Here is a 22,393-nt window from a genome sequence, read left to right as displayed (position 1 = left end):
GCACTTCTCAAAATCATCATCAATTCCAAAAATTAAAACATGAGCTAGGTAATATACAAAGCAACGATCTCAAAAACATAAAAATTAGCAAAAACCGAACAAGAAACATACCTAATTTTGAGCTCCAAAGTGCCGAATACCTAAAAGCTCAAAAGCTTATTTTCTTTCTCAACGTTCAGCCAAAAATAAAGAACATGCATGGCCATTTTCATGTTTTCTTTTATTTAATACATATTAATACAACAATTACCAATTTAGCCTTAGTCATATAACATTAAAATCCCACTAACTAATGTCCTTACTTGTCCATGCATTAATTCAATGGTCCAATTGCATCATAAGGACCTCAAACTTAAAAAGTCATGTCAATTCGGCACTTTAACAAATGGCACATAACTTTTGCATTTTCTACAATTAAATCCTTTTTCACAAATCGGCACACAAACGATAAAATTAATTCATGAAAATTTCACACATATAAATTAACATGTTGTAGACACCAAAAATAATATAAAAAATTTTTTGACTCGGTTTTGTGGTCCTGAAATCACTGTTCTGATTAAACTAAAACCGGGTTGTTACAGTTACTATGCTTGGTTCCATTTGTGGAGTACAAAAAAGTTACATTTGTCTTTAACGACCGAATATATATATTTTTATAAAAGTTCTTGTATGTATGATAAATTTTCGAGTTTGAATATGCCTAGTTTATATTATATGTAAAATTCTATGTATTATTATAGATATCGGTTCAATAAAAATAAGTCTTTTTATTTTTTATATTTACCCATATCACCTATTTTTTTAGGACATTATTTTTTATTTAATGTACTTTTTGTGGTTATATGGTTGCCTTTTGTTTTAATACTTAACTATGATTAGGACATAATAATCACATTTGATCTCTACGTGTTATTATTAATATTATATGACAAATTTTCATTCTATTATTAATATTTTATTACTCATTTAATTTAACTTAAATAAAAAAATAATTAGAATGGACTCTTCAATATATAATTTTATGTTTAAATTATATAGATAATTGATATATCAGATTTTTATAAAAATTTTACCATACAGGATGGGTATCGGGTTTTGAGGTCGTGGTTTTATTTTCCCAAGTATGATCCGGATGAGTGGGTCATGTCATACTTACAGTTGGCGGGATTTGGGGATGTCGCATTGATTCGAAGGTTTGACCTAAAGGCGAACTTAATATTCGCCTTGGTTGAGCGGTGGTGTACGGAGACCCACACCTTCATTATGTCGTGTGGGGAGTGCATTATCACATTGGAAGACGTCGCTATGCAACTTGAGTTACGAGTTGACAGTGCTGTGATCACAGGCCGAAGCAAAGTGTTGGAACCTTCACTACTATGCCATAGATTTCTTGGACGGTCCCCCTAGTGATGGGGAACAGAATTTCACATGCTTGACATTGGCATGATTGAAAGTAAATTTTAAGGAGTTATCGAACAACGCCACAGAGCACAAGGTGATGTGTGCTACAAGAGCCTATATTATGCAGCTGATCGGGGGTACTTATGTCAGACAACACGTTTAATAGGGTCCACTTAAAGTACTTGCCTTTATTGGAGGATTTCTCTCATGCCGGTACTTAGAGTTTGAGATCAGCAGTGTTGGCAATATTGTACCGTGAGATTTGCTGAGCAATAAAACATAGGGTTAGTAATATGGCTAGTTTTCAGGGTCTACTACAGTCGTGGGCTCTATACAGGATGTCGTTTCTAACGACTGTTAGGCACCAACCATATTCGTGGCCACTTGTAAATAGGTAAAAACAAAATTATACTTAACATTTAACGACTCATAAGTGTGGATAATATTTTCCCAAGTTTAACTGCTAACGTGTTTGTTTCGGTTTCAGATATGCCAGGTCTCTGGGAATTGGTGCGAGCCAAACATTAATCATTTACCACTAAATCATATAGGCGTCCGCTGGAGAGAAAGTAATATATATTAATATGGTTTAAGTAACGTTGATTTAACTTATACACTTGCAGTATGTGATGTGACTTGACTCATAATGTTATATTGTGCAGTTCTTATGGATGTCGTATTCTGCACCGAACATTGCAACCCTTATTCCTCAGTGGGTTCACATCGAAGCCCTTGTATGGTGCATTAATACGTCGGTGCTCAACTTCTCAACCGTTGAGTGGTACAACGCTGATCGAGTTATGCAACAGTTTGGGTGTAGATAATTTGTACCCGGTCGAGCCATAACAATTTGTTGATGTTCACGGTAAGACCATGAAGGGGAAACATACAATAGATTTGAGCGTGGAACATCAATGTTATGTAGCACTATGGAATGCTCGGTATGACAGGCAGCCTAAGATGTACTCCTGCATGTTTGACTTTAGTCCCTCGACTGAATACATGTAGTGGTACATGACTCGATAACGCGTTTATTTATATAGTAGGCAACTTATGATAGTACCAGATCACGACTATAGACGTGGAAGTCAACCTATGGGGGAGCTAGAGGATCAACATATGGTAGAGCCCGACTCGGAGGACCAACCTTTGAACACATTGGACCAATGGGTTGATGCTTTTTATGATGGGTCGCGGAGTAGTTCATATCACCTGGACATAGGTGGTTTGAGTTCATACCACCCGGACATGGGCAGTTCGAGTCCATATCTCCCAGAGCAACCAATGATATCATTTGACTTGTTTGGTAATAACATATACTTCACCCCGCCTCAGGCCACATTCGATCCAGCTGCCGACTTATCTCTTTGAGCCTTTTTTTTCATGGCATCCTTGATATTTTCAATATGCATGTATGCTACCTCCAACTGTTTTGGTTGTTTCAACCCCATTTTTGGCATTAAGATTGCTAGCCTGTAAAATGTAGCTAAAAAAACTGCTAAAATTGGCAAGTGACGTGAATGCCTCAAGACAAAGTTAACGGCCTCAATGAGATTGGTCGTCATATGACCGTATCGATACCCCTCGTCAAAATATTAAGCCCATTGTCATGGCTCCATGCTACCCAACCATTGTATGAGAGAAGGTTTGGACCCTGTCATATCAGTCTCTAACCTCGCCAACTTATTTCTGAATCTACGTACTTCTAGCTCGTATCCTACATATGTATTCTGATAAAACACGTTACCATTTAAATTAGGAAATTGACTCAAAATAATTGCAAATACAAATTTAAATATGATATTTTTACTCATGTTCACGATTCGTTTGCGCTAGTCTTTGTTCTTGAACTCATTGTGGAAGTTGACTGCGATGTGACGAATATAGTAGACAGACCTCCACAGAACCTCAGATTGCTAAATCGTAGCTATAAGGCCCTTCGATCTATTGGAGATAATGCAAATGTTGTCTTACCTAATAACATGCCTCTGCAAGTTTCGAATGAAATATGCCCATGATTTGGAGTTCTCTAACTTCATGATGGCAAAAACGATCTATAGTACATTTTCGTTACCGTCTTGTGCAACCACAATCAGAAGTGTTTACGTGTATTTTCCATAAAGCCACGTTCCATCAACTTGCACTAGCGGTTTGCAGTGGAAGAATGCCCTAACACATGGACCGAAAGTCCAGAATAGTCGACGAAAAACTCTTCTCCCCAATTCCAATTGTCCATTTGGGCCTCTTAAAGTAACGTTTGTAAGTCCACAACAGTTCCTGGGACATATTCCACCATCGCTGAAATTCAACCCTGAAGTTCATTGTATGACTTATTCCAATCTTCGTACAATTGTTGCATGGCCATTTGTTTCGCCCACCACGCTTTCCTGTACGATACTCTGTACTGGAATCGGGCTTGCATGTCCTTAATCAATGTCGACACAGGAATGATTGGGCTATCTTTCACTAGTAGCATGATGCAGTTGCAAATACTTTTAGCATCCAAATTTTAGTGGCCTTGAGACATACATGTAGCAGTGTATGTATGACACATTTATAATTTTCGTATTTGTCACTGTTGAGTCCTCTATATAAATGCAGCTTGAACTCACCAACCATACCCATCGTCGATTCTCCAACATTCCTCAACATATAATGTCGGTGTAGACTTGGCAACCTTATAATCAATTGACTACTTCATGATGTACTGTTTGATGGCAAACACACAGTCCAACTTGTTCTCAAATCGTTGCCTAATGAACAACTCTTCCAACTGCGACTTTGACGCCAATCTATGAGCAGGTACTATATCGGCATACTCAAGAAACTCGGATGCATACGCTACATCTGGATATACGTTCAACATGTCGCCCCTAGGTTCATTTCGTAAAATAATGCCACGACTCGAGTTACTAAATGAAGGGCCATGAATATCTTCAACCTTCTCCAGGCCTTCATTATCGATATCGTCCTGAACCTTATCAACATCGGAGTCACTAAAATCTTCAACGTCCTAATCAGAATCTTCACCATTATTGGCCATTTCTTCGACGTCTGCCTCTGTGCTTATTATCACTTCTAGATGTATCTGTAGACGAGGATCAGGGGTAGGGTTGTTATACAAACTCTCACCATAATTTGGATTTTCGGGTATCTGCGATGTCCCTCCACATTCTAACTGGTCTGTCCATCCGACATTAAGATCAAAGTCAAATTCGTGATGTTGACTTATTAGGCTAACATTCTCAACAGGTTTTAAGTTTGCTAACTCAGCAAATAACTTAACTGGTTGGGGTTCTCACTCCCAGTCAACCATCATATTTCCATCATAGTGCTCAAGTCATCATCATCTAACAATTGCATCTCACAAAATTTCAACAAATCTGTAGAGATTGGAAACTTGTAAAATAATATGGACATTTCCATTCCACAACGGATAGTTATTTTTGCACTGATCTTCCTTTTCATTTCTGTCAGCTTCACTTTTTTTGAATCGCAACCCTACTCTTTGCCGATCTTGAAATACACAACCAACATCACCTTTTACAATTTCACCATAAAAAACTAACCAAAAACACCTCGTTATTCATCTTCAACAGAATTTTTGAACTCTCCTACTAAACAAAACAATTTCACCATTCTATATATGCTAGAGAACCAAGAGGTGGAACCATAAAAAATGGCTGCACCAAAATAAAATATCAAATTTTAAAATTTTATATTAAAAGAACATATTTTAAAAAAATTACACTTGAAATAAAGTGGTAGAGCCATTCTAAATGATTTAAGAATATCTTTAAAAATAATTTTAAAAAATAATAATTTTAAAAAATTATATTTAAAATTTTAAAAAATAATTTTTAAAATATACATTTAAAAGATTATAAAACAAATAATAAACTTGAAAGGTCATATCTTTAAAAATAATATATTTTAAATGTTTTATAATATTAAAAAATTATATTTAAAATTTAAAAAATAATATTTAAATTTTTTAAAAATAATAATATTAAAAATATATATGTAAATTTTTTAAAAAAATATATTATAAAACATTTAAAATATACATTTAAAATATTATAAAATCAATAATAAACAAATAAATAAAACAAATAAAGGAAAAATAAATAAATAAAAACTGAAAAAGTAAATAAAAAAAAAGACAAACAAATGAAAGAAAGAATCAGAAAAAGCAACAAATGAAAAATAATAATAATAAATTCGAGGTGTTTGAATAGGCAGCAGAATAGGGTAGGGTGTTAGAATTTGGTGAGTCAAATTATTTGGCTCCACCAAAAAAAAAGTAAAATTGTTTAACCCTTTCATTTTTTTAAAAATTGCAGTATTTTTCTAGTATTTATATAAATGGCGTCATTTTATATGACTCTACTAAAAAATTGATTTTTTTTCTCTAGATTGCTGATGTAGCATGTTGGTGGCGCTAAACACTTTGGCTCCACCAACTTTTACTTAAAATTTTGAGTTATTTTCGTACTTTATCAAAAAAATAAATCATTTAAGTAATTAATTATTTTTTTAAGGTTAGTTTTATAAGAAAGCCTCTTTTTGGTGGGGTTTAAACTTTGATGATGGAAAGAAAATTTACTAGGCCTCATCGGATAACTTATCCATCCCAAAGAAATTTAAAGGTACCGGGTTTTGAAATCTCAACTGTTTTAATTAGCTATGCTCGATAAGTAAGTGTGGATATTTATTTCAAACCATGATTCCTTTTTCAATAAGCTTTTGAAAGCACGATGTTTTCTCGATGCCACAGAAGGTTGTGAAGTCTATTATTTGTTTGGGAAGAGCATTTTCAAACCCAAAATCTTGTTGTCAAGAAGAATTAGATGGCGGGTTAGATATGGCGAATGCATTGAGGTATTTAAAGACCCTTAGGTTTGTGACGATGATAATTTTTACATTGATTTAGTTCCTTTCCAAGCTTTGAGGATATGAAAGTCGAGGATTGTTTTATGTAGATGGCACTTCATAGGATAGCACACTTGTGGAAGGGTTATTGTCTTCTTATGATGCATGGAGGATCTTGCAGTTCCCTATTAGTATGCATAGATCGTGTGATCGCCAAATTTGGCATTTCTCGAAGGATGGTAACTATAATGTGAAGTTGAGCTATAGGGATACGGTGAACTCAATGACAAATATTCTGGATGGACCTTTGCGGTGAAATCAATGACAAATATTCTGGATGGACCTTTGTCAGGGTCGTGGTAGTGATTATGGAGCAGCTCTCTTCCACCAAAAATCAAAGAGTTTACTTGGAGGTGCTTAAGGGGCTTTGTACGTTACAAAGTGAGATAGGCTCATAAATGAGTTAATTGCTCTTTTATGTGATAACGGGGTTTGGTTGAGAACCTTGAGCAAGTTTTACTCTCTTGTTCGTTGGTTGTTGATGTGTGGCGCCTGACAGATTAATTTTTATCATAGTTCGGTGTTGGATCTCATAGTTTTTGTTGTTTTCATAGCCAAATAGCAATGTGACCTGTCGTTTTTTGTGTATCATGTGGAGTATCTGGTTCTATAGAAACCTTTTCCTATGGAAACAAGTTAAAAAACCAACTTCTCATGTACTTGGTTTTGTTGATTCTTTTCTGCAACATTGGCTACTTTCTCGTCAAACTTTTGATACACTATAGTCACCAGTTCTGTCGTCTGCTGTCATCAACACCAAACGGTCTATGCCGACTATCAGTATTCTAAAATTTAACATTGATGCAACTCAATTTCATGAGCATAATGCCACGGGTTGGGTAGCTATTGTGCGAGACGATAGTGGAAATTTTATTAGGTGTATTACTGGTCATGTGCCCTATTTGATGACTCCCAGTTTTGCTAAGATCTTTGTTGTTTGCGAGGCACTTTCTTGGCTTTGAGCGGTATTGATGGGTGGTGTTGTGTTAGAGATGGATTTCCTTCAAGTATGAAATGCTATAATGAATTATAAAGCTAACGTTTCCAAATTTGGAGCGCTCACTTAGGATTGCTTAAATTTATAATGTCATTTTCAATCCTTATCCTTTCTTTGGACTTGTAGGTACACAAATAAGGTTACCCACTTTCTTGCTAGGGTCGTCTTATTGTAAGAAAATTACTATGAATTAGAGATGATTCTATGTTGTATTTATTCTATTTTATTATTAGATAATTTTTCTTCTGTACCAAGGATGAGATTGTGTAACACCCCTTACCCGAGACCGTTGCCGGAGTCGAGCACGAGGCATTACCTAACTTAACTTACTAGTTCGGAGCATAAAAATTTTCTTTTAAAATTAATTCACTCACGTTCAATCAATATGTCCCTAAAGAGGAATCTCGAGACCCTAAATCATGCAATAGAAACCGTTCGGGTCCAAACCGGGAACATTAATAATTTTTCGAATACTAAAACAAATCAAAACAACTCATTTCACTATTCATAATAAAACTGTCCACCTACGCAACAGTCTAATTTAATTATAACTCAAGTTACGAAACTTGAAATTTAGATCTATAAATTTTCCCTGAAACTAGACTCATATATCTTCTTACCATAAAATTTTCAGAATTTTTGGTTTAGCCAATTAGTACAGTTTATTCTTTAAAGTCTCCCCTATTTTATTGTTCGACAGCTCTGACCCCTCTTCACTAAAAATTAATTATCTCATTATACAGAATTCAGATAACATTATTGTTTGTTTCTATTGAAAATAGACTCACTAAGGAATCTAGACATATAAATTATAACTTACAATTATTTCTGTACAATTTTTAATGATTTTCTAAAGTTAGAATAAGGCATTTCAAAAACTATTCTGACCTCGTCTCACTAAAATACAAATATCTAAAAATCTACAACTATTTTTCTTACTCTATTTATTTCATGTGAAAATAGATTCATTCATATTTAATTTCATATCTCACTCAGCTTCTAATTCAATTTCCACCATTTTTGGTGATTTTTCAAAATCATGTCAATGCTACTATCCAAAAACTGTTTTAGTGGAAAATGTTGATAATTAAGTTTATAACACCTTCACTTTCTTTCAATTAAACCCTATACATTTCATATAAACCTTAAGATGCGCAATAAAATTTACCGAAGTAATCTGGATAGTGTGCCCTGATGTGTTGATCCGATCCACCGATTTCACATCAATCTACAAAGAACATTAATCACACAGGAGTAAGCTTATGTAAGCTTAGTAAGTTCATAGGCATAGAAAATAATTCTTACCGAACAACTTATAACAATTATACAATATATAATTTCACTAATTCTTCCTTTTCTTAATCAATTTAGGAAACAGTTACAGAATTGAGCACTTCATTTTTTAAAATGCCATAGTATAACTATGGTCTTGCACATAATCACATATCACACACCGAAGCCATAGCCCAGCCATGGTCTTACATGGAAGCATATATCACACCGATGCCATATCCTGGATATGGTCTTTTACGGAAATCGCATATCACATATTGCCATGGTCCAACCATGGTCTTTTCCGTCAATATGTATAAGTCACTGAACGAAAGTACTCAATCCAATGTTCCACTAAATTAGAACTTTTATTCAAACATTTATATTTTCACAATTATCTCAGTTTAATAGCATCCATATAAAATAACATACCATAGCATTCATGAAATTTCAAAGTATAATACAACATTTCCTGCCAACCACAATCTCAAACAATGAATTTACTCAATTGAGCTCAATATCAAATATCAACTTATATTCCAATATTTAGCTTCAATTGCACTTGCAAATACTTGTCAAATTAAGGATCGTCTTACGGATTTGAGTACATCGTTTGCCCAGTGCCACGATTTGCTTGAATATTTTACAATGCTATAACTCAGTATGGTTTCCTTCACTGAAAGATCATACCTACTTTTCACAACTCAATATGGTTTTCTTCACTGAAATACCATACCTACTTTTCACAACTCAGTATGGTTTTCTTCACTGAAACACCATACCTACTTTTCACAACTCAGTATGGCTTTCTTCACTGAAACACCATACCTACTTTTCACAATTTTCCATGGATTCACCATGGGCTTATTCGTCAATTCATCACTGATTACAGAACGTATGTACTCAATCCTGCGTATCCCTTAATTTAAACTGACAATCTCATTTTTTTTCTCATTTTTACCATAATCATAATTCAACAACAATATACAAATTGGTACAATATATCATTCCAAAAATAACAATTAATCATAAAAATTCAGCCTATGAACTTACCTGAGCCAATTTGTAGGATTTGTAAAAGTTCAGAGACTATTTTGATACTTTCTCTTTTCCACATTTATCTTCAGATTCCCGATCTATAATATAAAATTTTTCATTCATTAGCATCTAACTCAATACTAATTCACTTCACAATTTATGCCCTTTAATTTTTAAAATTACACTTTTACCCCAAAACTTACAGTTTTTACAATCTAGTCCCTACTCAATTAACACTTTAATTGAACTAATTTTTTTTTCCTAAAATAACACTTTATCTAATAATTTTAGGCTATTATACAGCCTTTTATATTCATAATTTCAGTACAAAATCCCAATTCCTAGCTTTTTCACAATTAAGTCCTAAAAATCATTTTCTACTAAAATCACTTAATAAAATCATAATATAATAAAATTAAAGCTTAAAATCTATGATAATTCATCATAAAATTCCAGTACTCACTCATGGTAACTTTCAAAATCATTCATAGAATAAAAAATACATGAATTCAATAGTTGGACTTAATTGTAAAAGTCACAAAACACAAAAAATTACAAAGAAAAAGCAAGAATTGAACTTACATGATGAAAAATATGAAAAACCAGCTTGAAAACTCTCTCCTATGGCGTTTTGGCTGAAGAAAAATGATGATATCTCTAGATTTTTCAATTTTGTCTTTAGTTTATATGTTTAATTTGCAAAATTTCTAATTTTTCCCTTATTTCTCCTTATTTTCTTGCTGATTTTCTTGCCTAAACCGTCCAGCGCATATACTCTAGGCCTAATTGTCTTTTAAATCCCTCCTTATTAGTCACTTAAACTATTTAATCACAATTTAACAAATTTTGCACTATTTTCAATTTAGTACTTTTTAATTAATTGACTATCCAAACGTTAAAATTTTCTAATAAAACTTTTATACTAACTCAATAACACTCCATAAATATTTATAAAAATATTTATGGCTCGACTTATGGATTTGAGGTCTCGATACCTCGTTTTAGACCCAATTTGACAATTAAATTCTTTTTAAATCACAAAATTCACTAAATCACAGAATTTACTAATTCAAAAATTCTTCTAAATTCACACTTGACTCATAATTATTAATTTATTAAATTTTCAAGCTTACTTATCGGATTTAGTGATCCCAAATCACTATTTCCGATATCACTAAAAATTGGGCTGTTACAGATTAGACCTAAGATAGAGTGTATAGGGTAAGCTTCCTCATTTCTTTTGGTATTACGTCTCTTTGAATTATCTTAATGAAGGTTCATTTATCTTAAAAAATATATTAATTTAATTATGTTTTTAATATAATTATTAAAAAGATAAAAATAATTATTATTAAAAAATAATTTAAAATATTAAAATCTCGGATCAATAAATGCCACCACAAATCGATTAATCGAAACAAATCAAAAGATAATAAAATGATTGAAACACATTAAAATTTAAGTCAAAACAAAACGTAAATGGTATGGTTCCATTTATAACCCAAACAATAACAATAGCAGGGGTTTGTTTGGTGATGGATATAAGCTGGGTGTGTTAAGTTTGTGCATAGTAAAAATGTAGCTATGTTAACAACTTTAAAAAAAATCTAAATATTTACTTAATAGCACATATGGATAGAATTTTTAATGGAAGCGTCATTTTATATTGACTAATTTATTTATTTTTTAAATAATAAAGACATGTAAAAAGACGTTGCCAAAATGGTGGATAGGTTGGACAAACAGTTTTTTTCTCAAACCAATCTGCCACTTTGTTCACAAGAATGAAAACATGATTAAAGCAAACATTACCAGGATTTGAAGTTTGCAGCAAAATATCACCCGAGACGTCCTACGTTTTGCTAACACTTTCTCGGAGTTTTTATAAAACTAACTCAAAAAATAATTAATTACTTAAATAATTTATTTTTTTAAAAAAATATAAAAATAATTTAAAATCTACAATAAAAGTTGGTGGAGCCAAAGTATTTGGCGCCACCAACATGCCACATCAGCAATTGAGATAAAAAAATAATTTTTTAGTGGAACCATGTAAAATAGCGTCACCTATATAAATACTAAAGAAATATTACGACTTTTAAAAAATGAAGGAGCTTTAAGCAAATTTACTTTTTTTCTGGTCGAGTCAAATAATTTGACGCCACAGATTTCAAGTCTTGCTGCCTATGTCCCTTTTTAGATTTTTTTTTATTTGGTTTTTTTTCTATTTTTATTAGGAAATAAAGAAAAACAAATAAAGAAAAAGAAAAAGGAAAACAAATAAGAAAAAATAAGAAAAAGAACATAGGTAGCAAGGTCTTCAAATTTGGTGGCAACAAATTATTTGGCTCCATAAAAAAAGATAAATTTGGCGTCATTCTATATAGCTCCACCAAAAAGTTAATTTTATTATCCCGATTACTGATGTGACATGTTGGTGACGCCAAATACTTTGGCTCTACTAATTTTTATTGTAGATTTTAAATTATTTTCGTATTTTTAAAAAAAATTAATTATTTTTTAGGTTAGTTTTATAAAAATGGCACACTTCCTCTAAGCATAGAACTAGCTCGAGAATAGCCGGATTCGATAATAACATTATACCATCCTTTGCGATCAATGAGGAAGGAATCAAGCATTATCTGTATGGCTTTAGCCACAAACATTATTCATTTTACGGTAGTAAAGCACTGCAAAGCAATGAAGGGCGCAATCAAAGTGTGGTGTGAAAGAATTTTTCTACCCAAACACAAAAACTGTTAATTAGGTGGTTTCATTTATATGTTTGAAAGTAAAAATTATCAAAAAATTATTATTTATATTAATTATTAAAAACGTATTTAAAAATTAAATTAAATTATATGTTTTATATTATTATATTAAATTATTTAAATATTTTATGTATAATTATATTAAATTATTTAAATCTTATTTATTATTATATTTATTATTTTATAAATAATTTATATTAATTATTTAAAACTTGTATTTCATGTATCAATATATTAAAATTTTTAAAATATCGTGCTTTCTATTATTATGTTTTAAAAAATATTTTAACTTTTAATCACAATTTTTTATATCAATGAAAAACACTAATTAACAAATACATTTTTTCACAGTATTATTTATCACACTTTTCAAAAAGCATTTTTTACAGTAACAGGAACTGACCATTGATAGACTGAAGGAGCTTTTGACACTTAATATGGTTTTCTTGTTTATGGAGCATGTTGGGATTGACCCGATTAAGCAACAAGTAAAAAATAGCGGAATAAATTGAGAAATTGAACACATAAATTTAACGTGAAAAAATTCCTCTAAAGAGGATAAAAAACCACGGGTAAAGATAATTTTATTATAATTGCAAAAGAACGAAGAGTACAAAAGATGAAGATAAAAACTAAACCCCGAAAATAAAGAACCCTCCAAACGTAAACACAAAATTCTCTAAATGTGTTATAAGTTTTAATCTCTAATGGGTTATTTTCTAACGTTGTAAAAGAGCCTATTTATAGGCTAAATTCATAGGACAAATAATAAAAAAAATAATTTGGACTAATCAGAATTTGATTGAAATAAATAAATAGAGTTTAATTGAAAATTTATTTCTCAAATTTGACTGAAATAGGAGTCATACTCAACAAATCTCCACATTGACTCATATTTCCACAATGTCATCTTTGCCAAAGTCCGCCACGGGCCTATCTTGAACTATGCAGGGAATTAATTGAGTCGAATCTGTACTTAGAAACTGGAAGGCTTCTAGCATTCGACTTGTAACTGCCATATTAAAACTAACCCGAGTCTAATTTTCACGAACACAGTGTCCTAAATTTTCAAAACCTGCATCCAAAAGAGAACCTCTCTTTAACGAAACGGTCATACATTTTTCCCTTCTATGACCAAGTTGCCTCCGTTCCAAATGAGTTGACTTCGAATGCGTAACGGACGAGGGACATCTGATTTCACCAGTCACTGTAGGAGCTTCCAGAATATAAAGACTGCCGGTTCTTTTACCTTTTAACAAAAAGAAAGCTCCACGGGATACTTTAATGTCGCTCTACTCGATGTTGATTTTGCATCCTTTCAAGTCTAAAATACTCAGGAGATGAGATTCTTTAATAAATTAGGTACATACCTGACTTCTGAAAGTGTCCTAATCATCTCATCGTGTATCTTAATTTTAATAGTACCTGTCGAAACCATTTTTTAAAGAAAACGTGGATCGACTTTTAAAATGAAAACGGGAGTCGCCACCGATCTTTTATTAAGGTGTGATCGGTTCACCATTAAAAATAAATTTTAAGTCTGCGAGATTTGAGAAAATAGGTCCGGGAGTCGGTTACGTACGAGGAAGGGTTAGCACCATCGTAACGCCCAAAATTGGTACCGAATTGATTGTTTAATACCTTAGTGTCGAGAATTTGAAAAGATTTTAAAATAAGATCTTTGAAGTTTAAATTTGAGTAAACCAAATTGGATGATAAGGTGGACCCATTTTTAAAAAAATAAATTGCTACACTCAATGAGTTAGGGTGCGACAATTCGATTTTTGGAATTAAATGTGTGCCCCTTTTTTAAGAAAATCAGGTATCCGAAGAAGGATATTTGATTATTTAAGTCGATCAGGAAGTCCGAACCCAATAAGTTAGGGATCAATTTTCCCGAAATTCTTAAACATCAAACATTGCCTTTATTTTAAAATCGAGATAACAAAAGGTCATATCCAGTAAGTTAGGATGTAACATTTTGAAATCTTAAGAATTTTATTTTAATAATTGAATGATTTTATTTTTTTAAAAATGGACGCTTGATTACCTAAGTTCATCGAGAAGAATCGAAGCCTAGTAAGTTAAGGCATGATTCTTTCGAGAACTTATGAACGCCACATCCCCCCTTTTTAAGGAACACGAAATAAGATGATTATAAATCTTTAATAAAAAAACAACTCTTGCAAAAGAACATGATTAAACAATGATACATATATTGTAGAAGATAAATAAAAATTTAAACTTAAATTAGCAACAATTAAACTAATAATAGGTGAATACAAACATCAACTTTGATCATATTATACAAGCATTCATAAAAATTCAGCATCCCTCCGATTCATGTAAATTATAATAGTAAAAGACAATAGTAAATAATACAAGTATTTGATACAATTTAGTATTAGCATTAAGGAGACAAATAGAGGTTCTGAATGAATTTTAATGAGATATTTTAAAACTAATAAAATGAACATGAACAATTTGAAATTAATATGCATTTTAATTTATAAAAGTAAGACTTAATAAAATTAATAGTACATACCTAAATATAATATATAAAGTAAAATGGAATGACGAATTTAAAAATGAGGTTTTTATATATATAAAACCATATAATAATAATTTTATATACACATACTCTAAAAAATATTATGAGAATAATAATAGTAGTAACATCACATACGCAAAATATATAGTACCATTTTAAAAATTAACTTCACATAAACAAATATACAAAATGCAATAAAACAATACTGAAAATAGGTATCATAATAAAATAACAACAAATTTCGTAAAAATAGCATTAAATACCAAGAAGGATTAAATTATAAGCAGCATTAAATCGACAGGAAAAAAAGAAATTAAAGGGAAATGGAGGGACCACACTGCAACACGCGTATTACATGGGGGCCGATTGGGAAATATCCCGCTTCCCCAAAACGCTAACAAAAATGAAATAAAAGATTAGATTTAAAAATAGATAAAAGAGCTGGATTGAAACACGCTAGAAAAGCAGAGGGACCCAAAGCGCAAATAGCCTGTTTGGCTCTAAGATGCGCGGATCCTTCGCCCATTGGGTCGGGTCGTCGGGTTGGAGGCCAATCTAGGTCAGTACGGCGTCGTTTTGGAGCCACAGATCAGACTCCAAACGGCACCGTTTAGACATCCCTTGAGAAACAAAAATAAAAGTAAAATAAACCCTAAAAGATGTTCATCCATCCACAAAAACAACAAAAAAAGAAATTCTTTGTTCCCCCATCTCCCCTTTTGCGCCGTTCTTGGGTTAGAACCATTCACGGTTTTTCCGGTAGCCGTGAAATCGCCAAGAACGACGGCTAGGTCACCGAGGCAGGTAAACTCTTAACTTACACTCCTATTCTGTTTATTACCAAGAGATCCAAAAAGAAACCGAAACGAAACTGAAAGAAGAGGAAAGAAAAAAATCTACCTTTTTGGTGTATTTTTTGATTTTTCTATTCTGATCGTATTCCCCGAAAAATGGTACAACTTGGAGTTTTTATAACCCGAAAATAAAATAAGATAAATACAAATTTTCTTTCTGTTTTTCTCTTTTTTTCCCTCTTTTTTTCTCTGCCGATTTCTGCCTCACTTTGTTTTGTGATCTACCTTTTTGCTGCTCTTTTGCCCGTTTCTTGCAGGTACTGTGTACAGAGGTTGCGGATGTGGCATGTACGAAGGCGCAGGCGCACGTACGAGGCTCGTGCGAGTGGTGTTGCGTGCATGCGAGGGGACGTCTGTTGTGGCGCTGGTTGGGGCTAATGCTAGGGTTTCTCCTTTTTTGGTGTTGGGCCACACGTATTCGGATTTGGGCTTAGTTAGTTGGGTATGGTGTATTTGGGTTTAGCTAAGCTTGTTTGTTCATTTTGGGTATTTTGTAACTGGGATGTAACTGGACTGTTAAATAGTTTTATTTATTTATTTATTTATATTTTTTAGTTTATTCTGTTGGTTTATGGGCCGGGTTAATTTGGGCTATTAGAATACCAATACCAATACCAATACCAATTACTTTACTAGATGAATTGTTTCCCATGCGCACAACTCCACCTTCAACAGAACTGTATATAGAGAATCATTCTCTATTCGGACACATGTGGAAAGAACATCCCGAATCTAGGACACACTCGAATGTGAGCTTGGAGTTATCGCTCGTTGACACTAACAAGAAATCATCATCGTTTTCATCGGCCAAATTAGTACCAGCTACATCTTCCTCGTTACTCTCAGCAGCTATTTTATTTCGCAGTTTATAACAATCTTCTTTGACGTGACCTAACTTTTTACAATAGCGACACATTTCGTCTCGTTTCTTTGATGCTACCAAAATAGAAACTTGCCTATCTACCTTGCTATCCAAACCAAACTCATTGTCGAGTTTGTCTCTAATCAACAAATGACCCTTCACATCTTTGAATGAGAATTTGTCTCTGCCATAAATCAGGGTCTCATTGAAAGACTTGTATGAAGGGAGTAAAGAGCACAATAATAGCATAGTCTGATCTTCATCGTCAATATGAACCTCAACGTTCTCTAAATCATTTAAAAGAGTAATGAATTGACTAATGTGATCTCTAAGAAACTCACTTTCGTTCATACGAAATGTAAATAAACGTTTCAACACTAAACGGTTAGCCAAAACTTAGTAGTATAAAGAGTTTCTAACCTTTTCCACAAGGCAGATGAGGTCTTCTCCATCAATACCTCCTACAATACCGTATTCGCGAGGCACAACTGGATTACAGATAAGGCCTTTTCATTAAGCTCTTCCCATTCTGTTTGATTTAGATTCTCAGGCTTTTTCCCGGTAACAACCTTTTTTAAGCCAGTTTGAACTAGAATTGCCATCATCCGAACTTGCCACAGATTGAAATTTGTCTCACCATCAAACTTCTCAATTTCAAAACTTGTTGCTGTCATCTCTGAATGGGCTGATCTATAAAAATTGGACTAGCTTTGATACCACTTGTTGGGATCGACCCTATTAAACAACAAGTAAAAAATAGCGGAATAAATTGAGAAATTGAACACACAAATTTAACGTGGAAAAACCCTTCCAAAGAGGATAAAAAACCACGGGCAAAGATAATTTTACTATAATGGCAAAAGGACGAAGAGTACAAAAGATGAAGATAAAAACTAAACCCCGAAAATAAAGAACCTTCAAAACATAAACACAAAATTCTCTAAATATGTTATAAGTTCTAATCTCTAATGGGTGTATTTTCTAAGTTGTAAAAGAGTCTATTTATAGGCTAAATTCATAGGTCAAATAATAAAATAATCTAGACTAATTAGAATTTGATTGAAACAAATAAACAGAGCCTAACTGAAAGATTATTTCTCAAATTTGACTGAAATAGGAGTCATACTCCACAGAGCAAAATATAGTAGGCTAATCTTTTTAACTATTTTATCTTTAGTTTTAAATAATATAAATTAAATTATTAATAATTTATTTTACATAAATGTTGTGTGAAATAGATCATGATTATTTTGTTATTTTTTTATTTTTAGAAAAATTAAAATTTGATAATTATAATTAGTGCTGATAAATTTTAATTTTAGCAAAGTGAGAGAACCAAAAAAGAAAATTGGAGGGTCAAAATAGAAATGAATGAGAGAAGTCTGAAAAGTATGGGTAAAAGCAGGTAAAGTCATAGATTTCAACTTTTTATGCCCCATTTCCTTTGACCAATGTCTACTCTTGGTCTGCTGCTTCACCAAAATTTTCTACTTCAAAATAAATGAAATAATTATTAAAGTGTTTTCATACGGGACATACCTTTCTTGAAACAATAAAAACTAATTGTCAAGCAAAACTTTTATACTTATGTGTTGGATTATCCATTTAGATTCGAAGTCTCATTTAAAAAGTAGGAGAATTAAGTAAAAATATAAGTTTAAAAAATAAATTTAGATAAAAAATAAAGTTTGTTTTTTAATCAGACTGAGCCGACTAGAATCAATTGTTTTTATTATTAATTTTGTTATTATTTTAGAAATATTTTCTTGTTAAATTATAAGTGTTATTTAAGTATAATTTTTTTAAATGTATTTTCAATTTATTAGAAAATATTTATTTTAATTTTTAAAGTATTTGATGTATTATATTTTTTAAATTTATTTTTATATAAAAAATTAATATAGATAAATAACCCGACTTGACACATGGTACAAAGTATTTGACGAAATCGATATAACTATCTATATTCTGAAAATTGGAGATATCGACAAATTAAAGGTCTATGTCAAAAGGGTATAGTTTCGATGAGGTTTTGAAGTTTGTGATTGTGATTGGTCTACTTTTTTTTAATCTTTCAAACAATCTGTGATAGTTTGGTTTCTGATTTTTGTTTTAACTTTATTATGATAAAATCAATTAGATATAAAAGAATGAATAATTTTTTAATATAAAAAAATTAAAAATAAAATTCTGATTCAGATCAAGTAACATAAATCCTCATTTGGAACTATTTGCTTGGGTTTTTCTACTCAGCTTAGTTAAGTGTGCTTTCTATTGAGTTGGGTCTCACTACTAATCCGTTTAGTTTATTGTATGAAAAGCAGAAATGCATTTTTGACAAAGGATTTAATTTCTTGGTTTTGTAAATTAAAGTACAATATTGACCCAATGGCGCTTCATTTCTAGTTTTCCCTTTAGTTTCATCAATCCAATGGCTTTGGACATTGATGCCATTTTCTTCTATGCTATGTACACCAATCTACTCTTGGGAAAAGTTGGGTCATTTAATGGATTTTTATCTACAACACACCCACCCCAGCACGGCCATTACTCTTATCTTTGTTTCAAATTTTCAGACAACAACTAAGCCTATCACTCCAACACAAGTTGCTTATGACGATTTAAGTCATTTAGGTAGCTGGTTCGACTGTAATCTTGCAAATCCAAGCTGTCTGCAATTATTCCTCTCTCACCACAATATTTCAGCTCCCCCTCTACCGGACTCTCTTTGTTCTTCAGCAACTCCACAACCTGAAAATTGCAAAGAATTTAGCGGTTCCTGCCATGTTCCAAATGGAAAACAAAGGGAACAAAAGGAGATGCTTTCGAATTCGTTTCGTACCCTTATCATGGTTGGACGCTGACTGGCAGAGTGATTAATGCACATGGAAGCTGTTATCATTGAACGTTTCATTTCACTTGGATCATAATTGTCTCCTAGTCCAGGATCTACCAATTCCTTTACTTCGTTCTGTTGCAGGAGCGGTTTTGCCTGTAAACGAGACAGCAAATAAGTTCATAATATCATTTCAAATGCTTTTGCTAGTTTGATGACTTTGGTGCAGAATGTACCCAAATCACAAGGCTTTGTCTGGCTGAATCGACTGCACGGCGACCTGTTATTATCTCCAGCAATAGAACTCCAAATGCGAATACATCAATCTTTTCATCAACGATTCCATGCATAAAATACTCCGGAGCTAAATACCTGAGATATTGGCCACACATTTACTGACTTTATGAAATTACCAATACTAGTAACGAAGAAGGGAAAGGGGCTGCATGCCTAACCCGAATGTTCCTTCAATGGGATGGACGACATGGTGAGGCCAATTTTCCGGGAGCCACTTTGCCAGACCAAAATCTGATATCTGCAAAGTGAAGAAGAAATCAGAAGCTTGGTGTTTTCAACCAAATAGTATAAACTCAAGCCATTAACAGTGGAAAGATGCACATATCAGAGCGTGGAAAGAACCTGAGCTTCATAATCTTCAGTGAGCAGTATGTTAGAGGCTTTTATGTCTCTGTGTATAATGCGCCTCTGGCAGTCATAATGGAGATATTTCAATCCATCTGCAATCCCAATCGCCACCTTAAACCTAGTTTTCCAATCTAGGCGCTCGGGTGAACCTGCAGAGCGAAATGTTTCCTAGTTAGTCCAATGGTTATGTCATGGTTGACCCAAAAGTACAATTGCAGCCATTTTGATTAAACTCTTTTGTTTGTACCAAAAAGCACAGAAGAAAGGCTGCCATGAGGTGAAAACTGAAGTACTAAGTGCAAGCCTCCATCGACGCTGAATCCGATTAAGCAAGCTGCATTAGGGTGATTTATGTGAGCAATAATCCCAAGTTCAGACAAGAAATCACTGGCCCTATCCTCTTCTTGTTTCTCATTCTTCATTAGCTTCTTCACTGCTACGATTTGACCATCAGATAAATGTCCTTTGTACACCTCCGCATGGCCCCCTTTTCCAATCAAATTCTCTGCAATGGAAAGATAGATAGAACCACAGTTCATCAACACAATACAACCAAAAACACAGGAAAGACAAGTCAAGTGAATTGTCAATTTCATGTCCCCATGATTAAAGGGGAACCATTAAGTCAATCAAAGTTCCATGGATGTTACATGGTTCACAGCAAGGGTCATTTTCCAACATCAATTTCATTTCAACCCCCCAACTAAATTTCATTTTAGTCAAAAATTAAATAACTCTTCTCTTTAAACCATTAAGTTGCCTTCAATTGCAGACAAGTTTGACTGCCTGGCTGCCGACGTAATAATTGATAAATTCAACTAGAATCAAATATAAGAACGTTCAAATTTAACCAACTTTAAAAAGATTGTTTCATCTAAATAAACCTGATTAGAAAAAAGAACCAATTCATCTATCTAAAATTTCTAACTGCTAAAACATTGGATTTAAAGAGAGGAAAATTAAGCTTAAAATGAAATTGCATACCAGGACTGAAATTATCAGTAGCAGCAGCAAGCTCTGAGTAAGTAAAATTTTTCCATGATGGTTTAGGAACTGGCATGGAGTTAATATCAACATGTTCTTCCTCAGAGGCATGTAGTTTTGCCAGTTTTGTCCTCCTTAAGTTCTTATCATTACTTGTCAGCAAAGGAATAAAAGAGAAACTTCTGACATATTTCTTCTTAACATTTCCAATTAAATTCTTCCATTGCAGACCATAAGAGTCTTTGTTCCCTTTCTGAAAAACAGGCTTCCTAGGAGAATAGGAACTGGAATTGCTGCTGCAGCTGCTGGTATCGGAGTCGGATCCCAGCACCGGAATCTCCAATACACATCTCGGTGATGGCTGTTCATTTACCGATTCACTTCTCATCTCCTTGGATTTCGATTCCTTTTCTGGGGTTTTCTCTTCCACTGTCTCTCTCCCTGTCTCTGCACCAATAAAACAAAAACAAACCCACTAAAACATGAAAACTGTCGACAATAATATAAACAGAAAGAAACCCAAAACCCCAAAATGGAAAAGAAGCCTGAAACGTACCTTCCATAGCCATTATCCAAGGCTTTTTTCAAGTACTCAAAAGAAATATGAACAAAAACTTGCTATGTTTTCAATTCAATATTATGAACTTGAAAATGTTCTTGGATACATAACAAGCATGGGAATCCCACAAAAAAAAAAGTTTTACAATTTCATGTTTTGAGGTGGGCTGACTTGTTTGGTCTCGAAGAAAAAAAAAGAAGGGGCATATCTTTTGAAGTTGGTAATTCTTAGAGACATCAAATCAAAAGCAAAGCTAAAAAACCTGCAGCTTGATCAGAATGATTTGGAATCTCTCCTGTATTTATACAGACTTTTCTTTTCTTTTAAAGGAAAAAGGTATAATTTGAATTTCATCCCTATACTTTCTGAATATTAAAAAGTTGTCTATTTTTTAGTTTATTGAATTTCGTCTTTATACTCCACAAAAGTTGACAAGTTAAATTAATTTTTGATAATTACATGAATTTGAATAATTGATTTTCGTTAATATATTGCATATAAATTATTGAATGGTCAAATTTAGTTAATTTTATGCGTATTATTAAAATAATTATTTTTTTATGATTTAGGATAAATGTTTAATAGCATTACCTAATTAAATTAAATTTTCCATTTTTGTAAAGGATGAGAGTTAAATTTTGACAATTAATGTAAAGGACTAAGTTTCAACTTTCATAAAATAGAAGGA

The 22,393-nt window shown here is 32.7% G+C and overlaps 1 protein-coding gene across 1 annotated transcript; it reads right to left on the bottom strand.

Moving 5' to 3' along the window:
* Positions 1-19,012: 19,012 nt before the first annotated feature.
* On the bottom strand, positions 19,013-21,988 carry LOC107913383 (receptor-like cytosolic serine/threonine-protein kinase RBK1). The gene is made up of 8 exons (XM_016841950.2): positions 21,703-21,988; positions 21,147-21,593; positions 20,410-20,667; positions 20,157-20,311; positions 19,973-20,052; positions 19,754-19,889; positions 19,524-19,673; positions 19,013-19,432 (listed from the first exon to the last, which is right to left on the bottom strand). The coding sequence occupies exons 1-8, from the start codon at positions 21,713-21,715 to the stop codon at positions 19,274-19,276; spliced, it is 1,398 nt and encodes a 465-aa protein (XP_016697439.1). The 5' UTR covers positions 21,716-21,988; the 3' UTR covers positions 19,013-19,273.
* Positions 21,989-22,393: the final 405 nt, after the last annotated feature.

This window comes from Gossypium hirsutum, chromosome D11 (assembly GCF_007990345.1).
Source record: "Gossypium hirsutum isolate 1008001.06 chromosome D11, Gossypium_hirsutum_v2.1, whole genome shotgun sequence".
In the NCBI taxonomy this organism is placed as follows: domain Eukaryota; kingdom Viridiplantae; phylum Streptophyta; class Magnoliopsida; order Malvales; family Malvaceae; genus Gossypium; species Gossypium hirsutum.
Note: the sequence above shows the minus strand (reverse complement) of the source record. Positions and strands in the feature narration are given on the sequence as shown.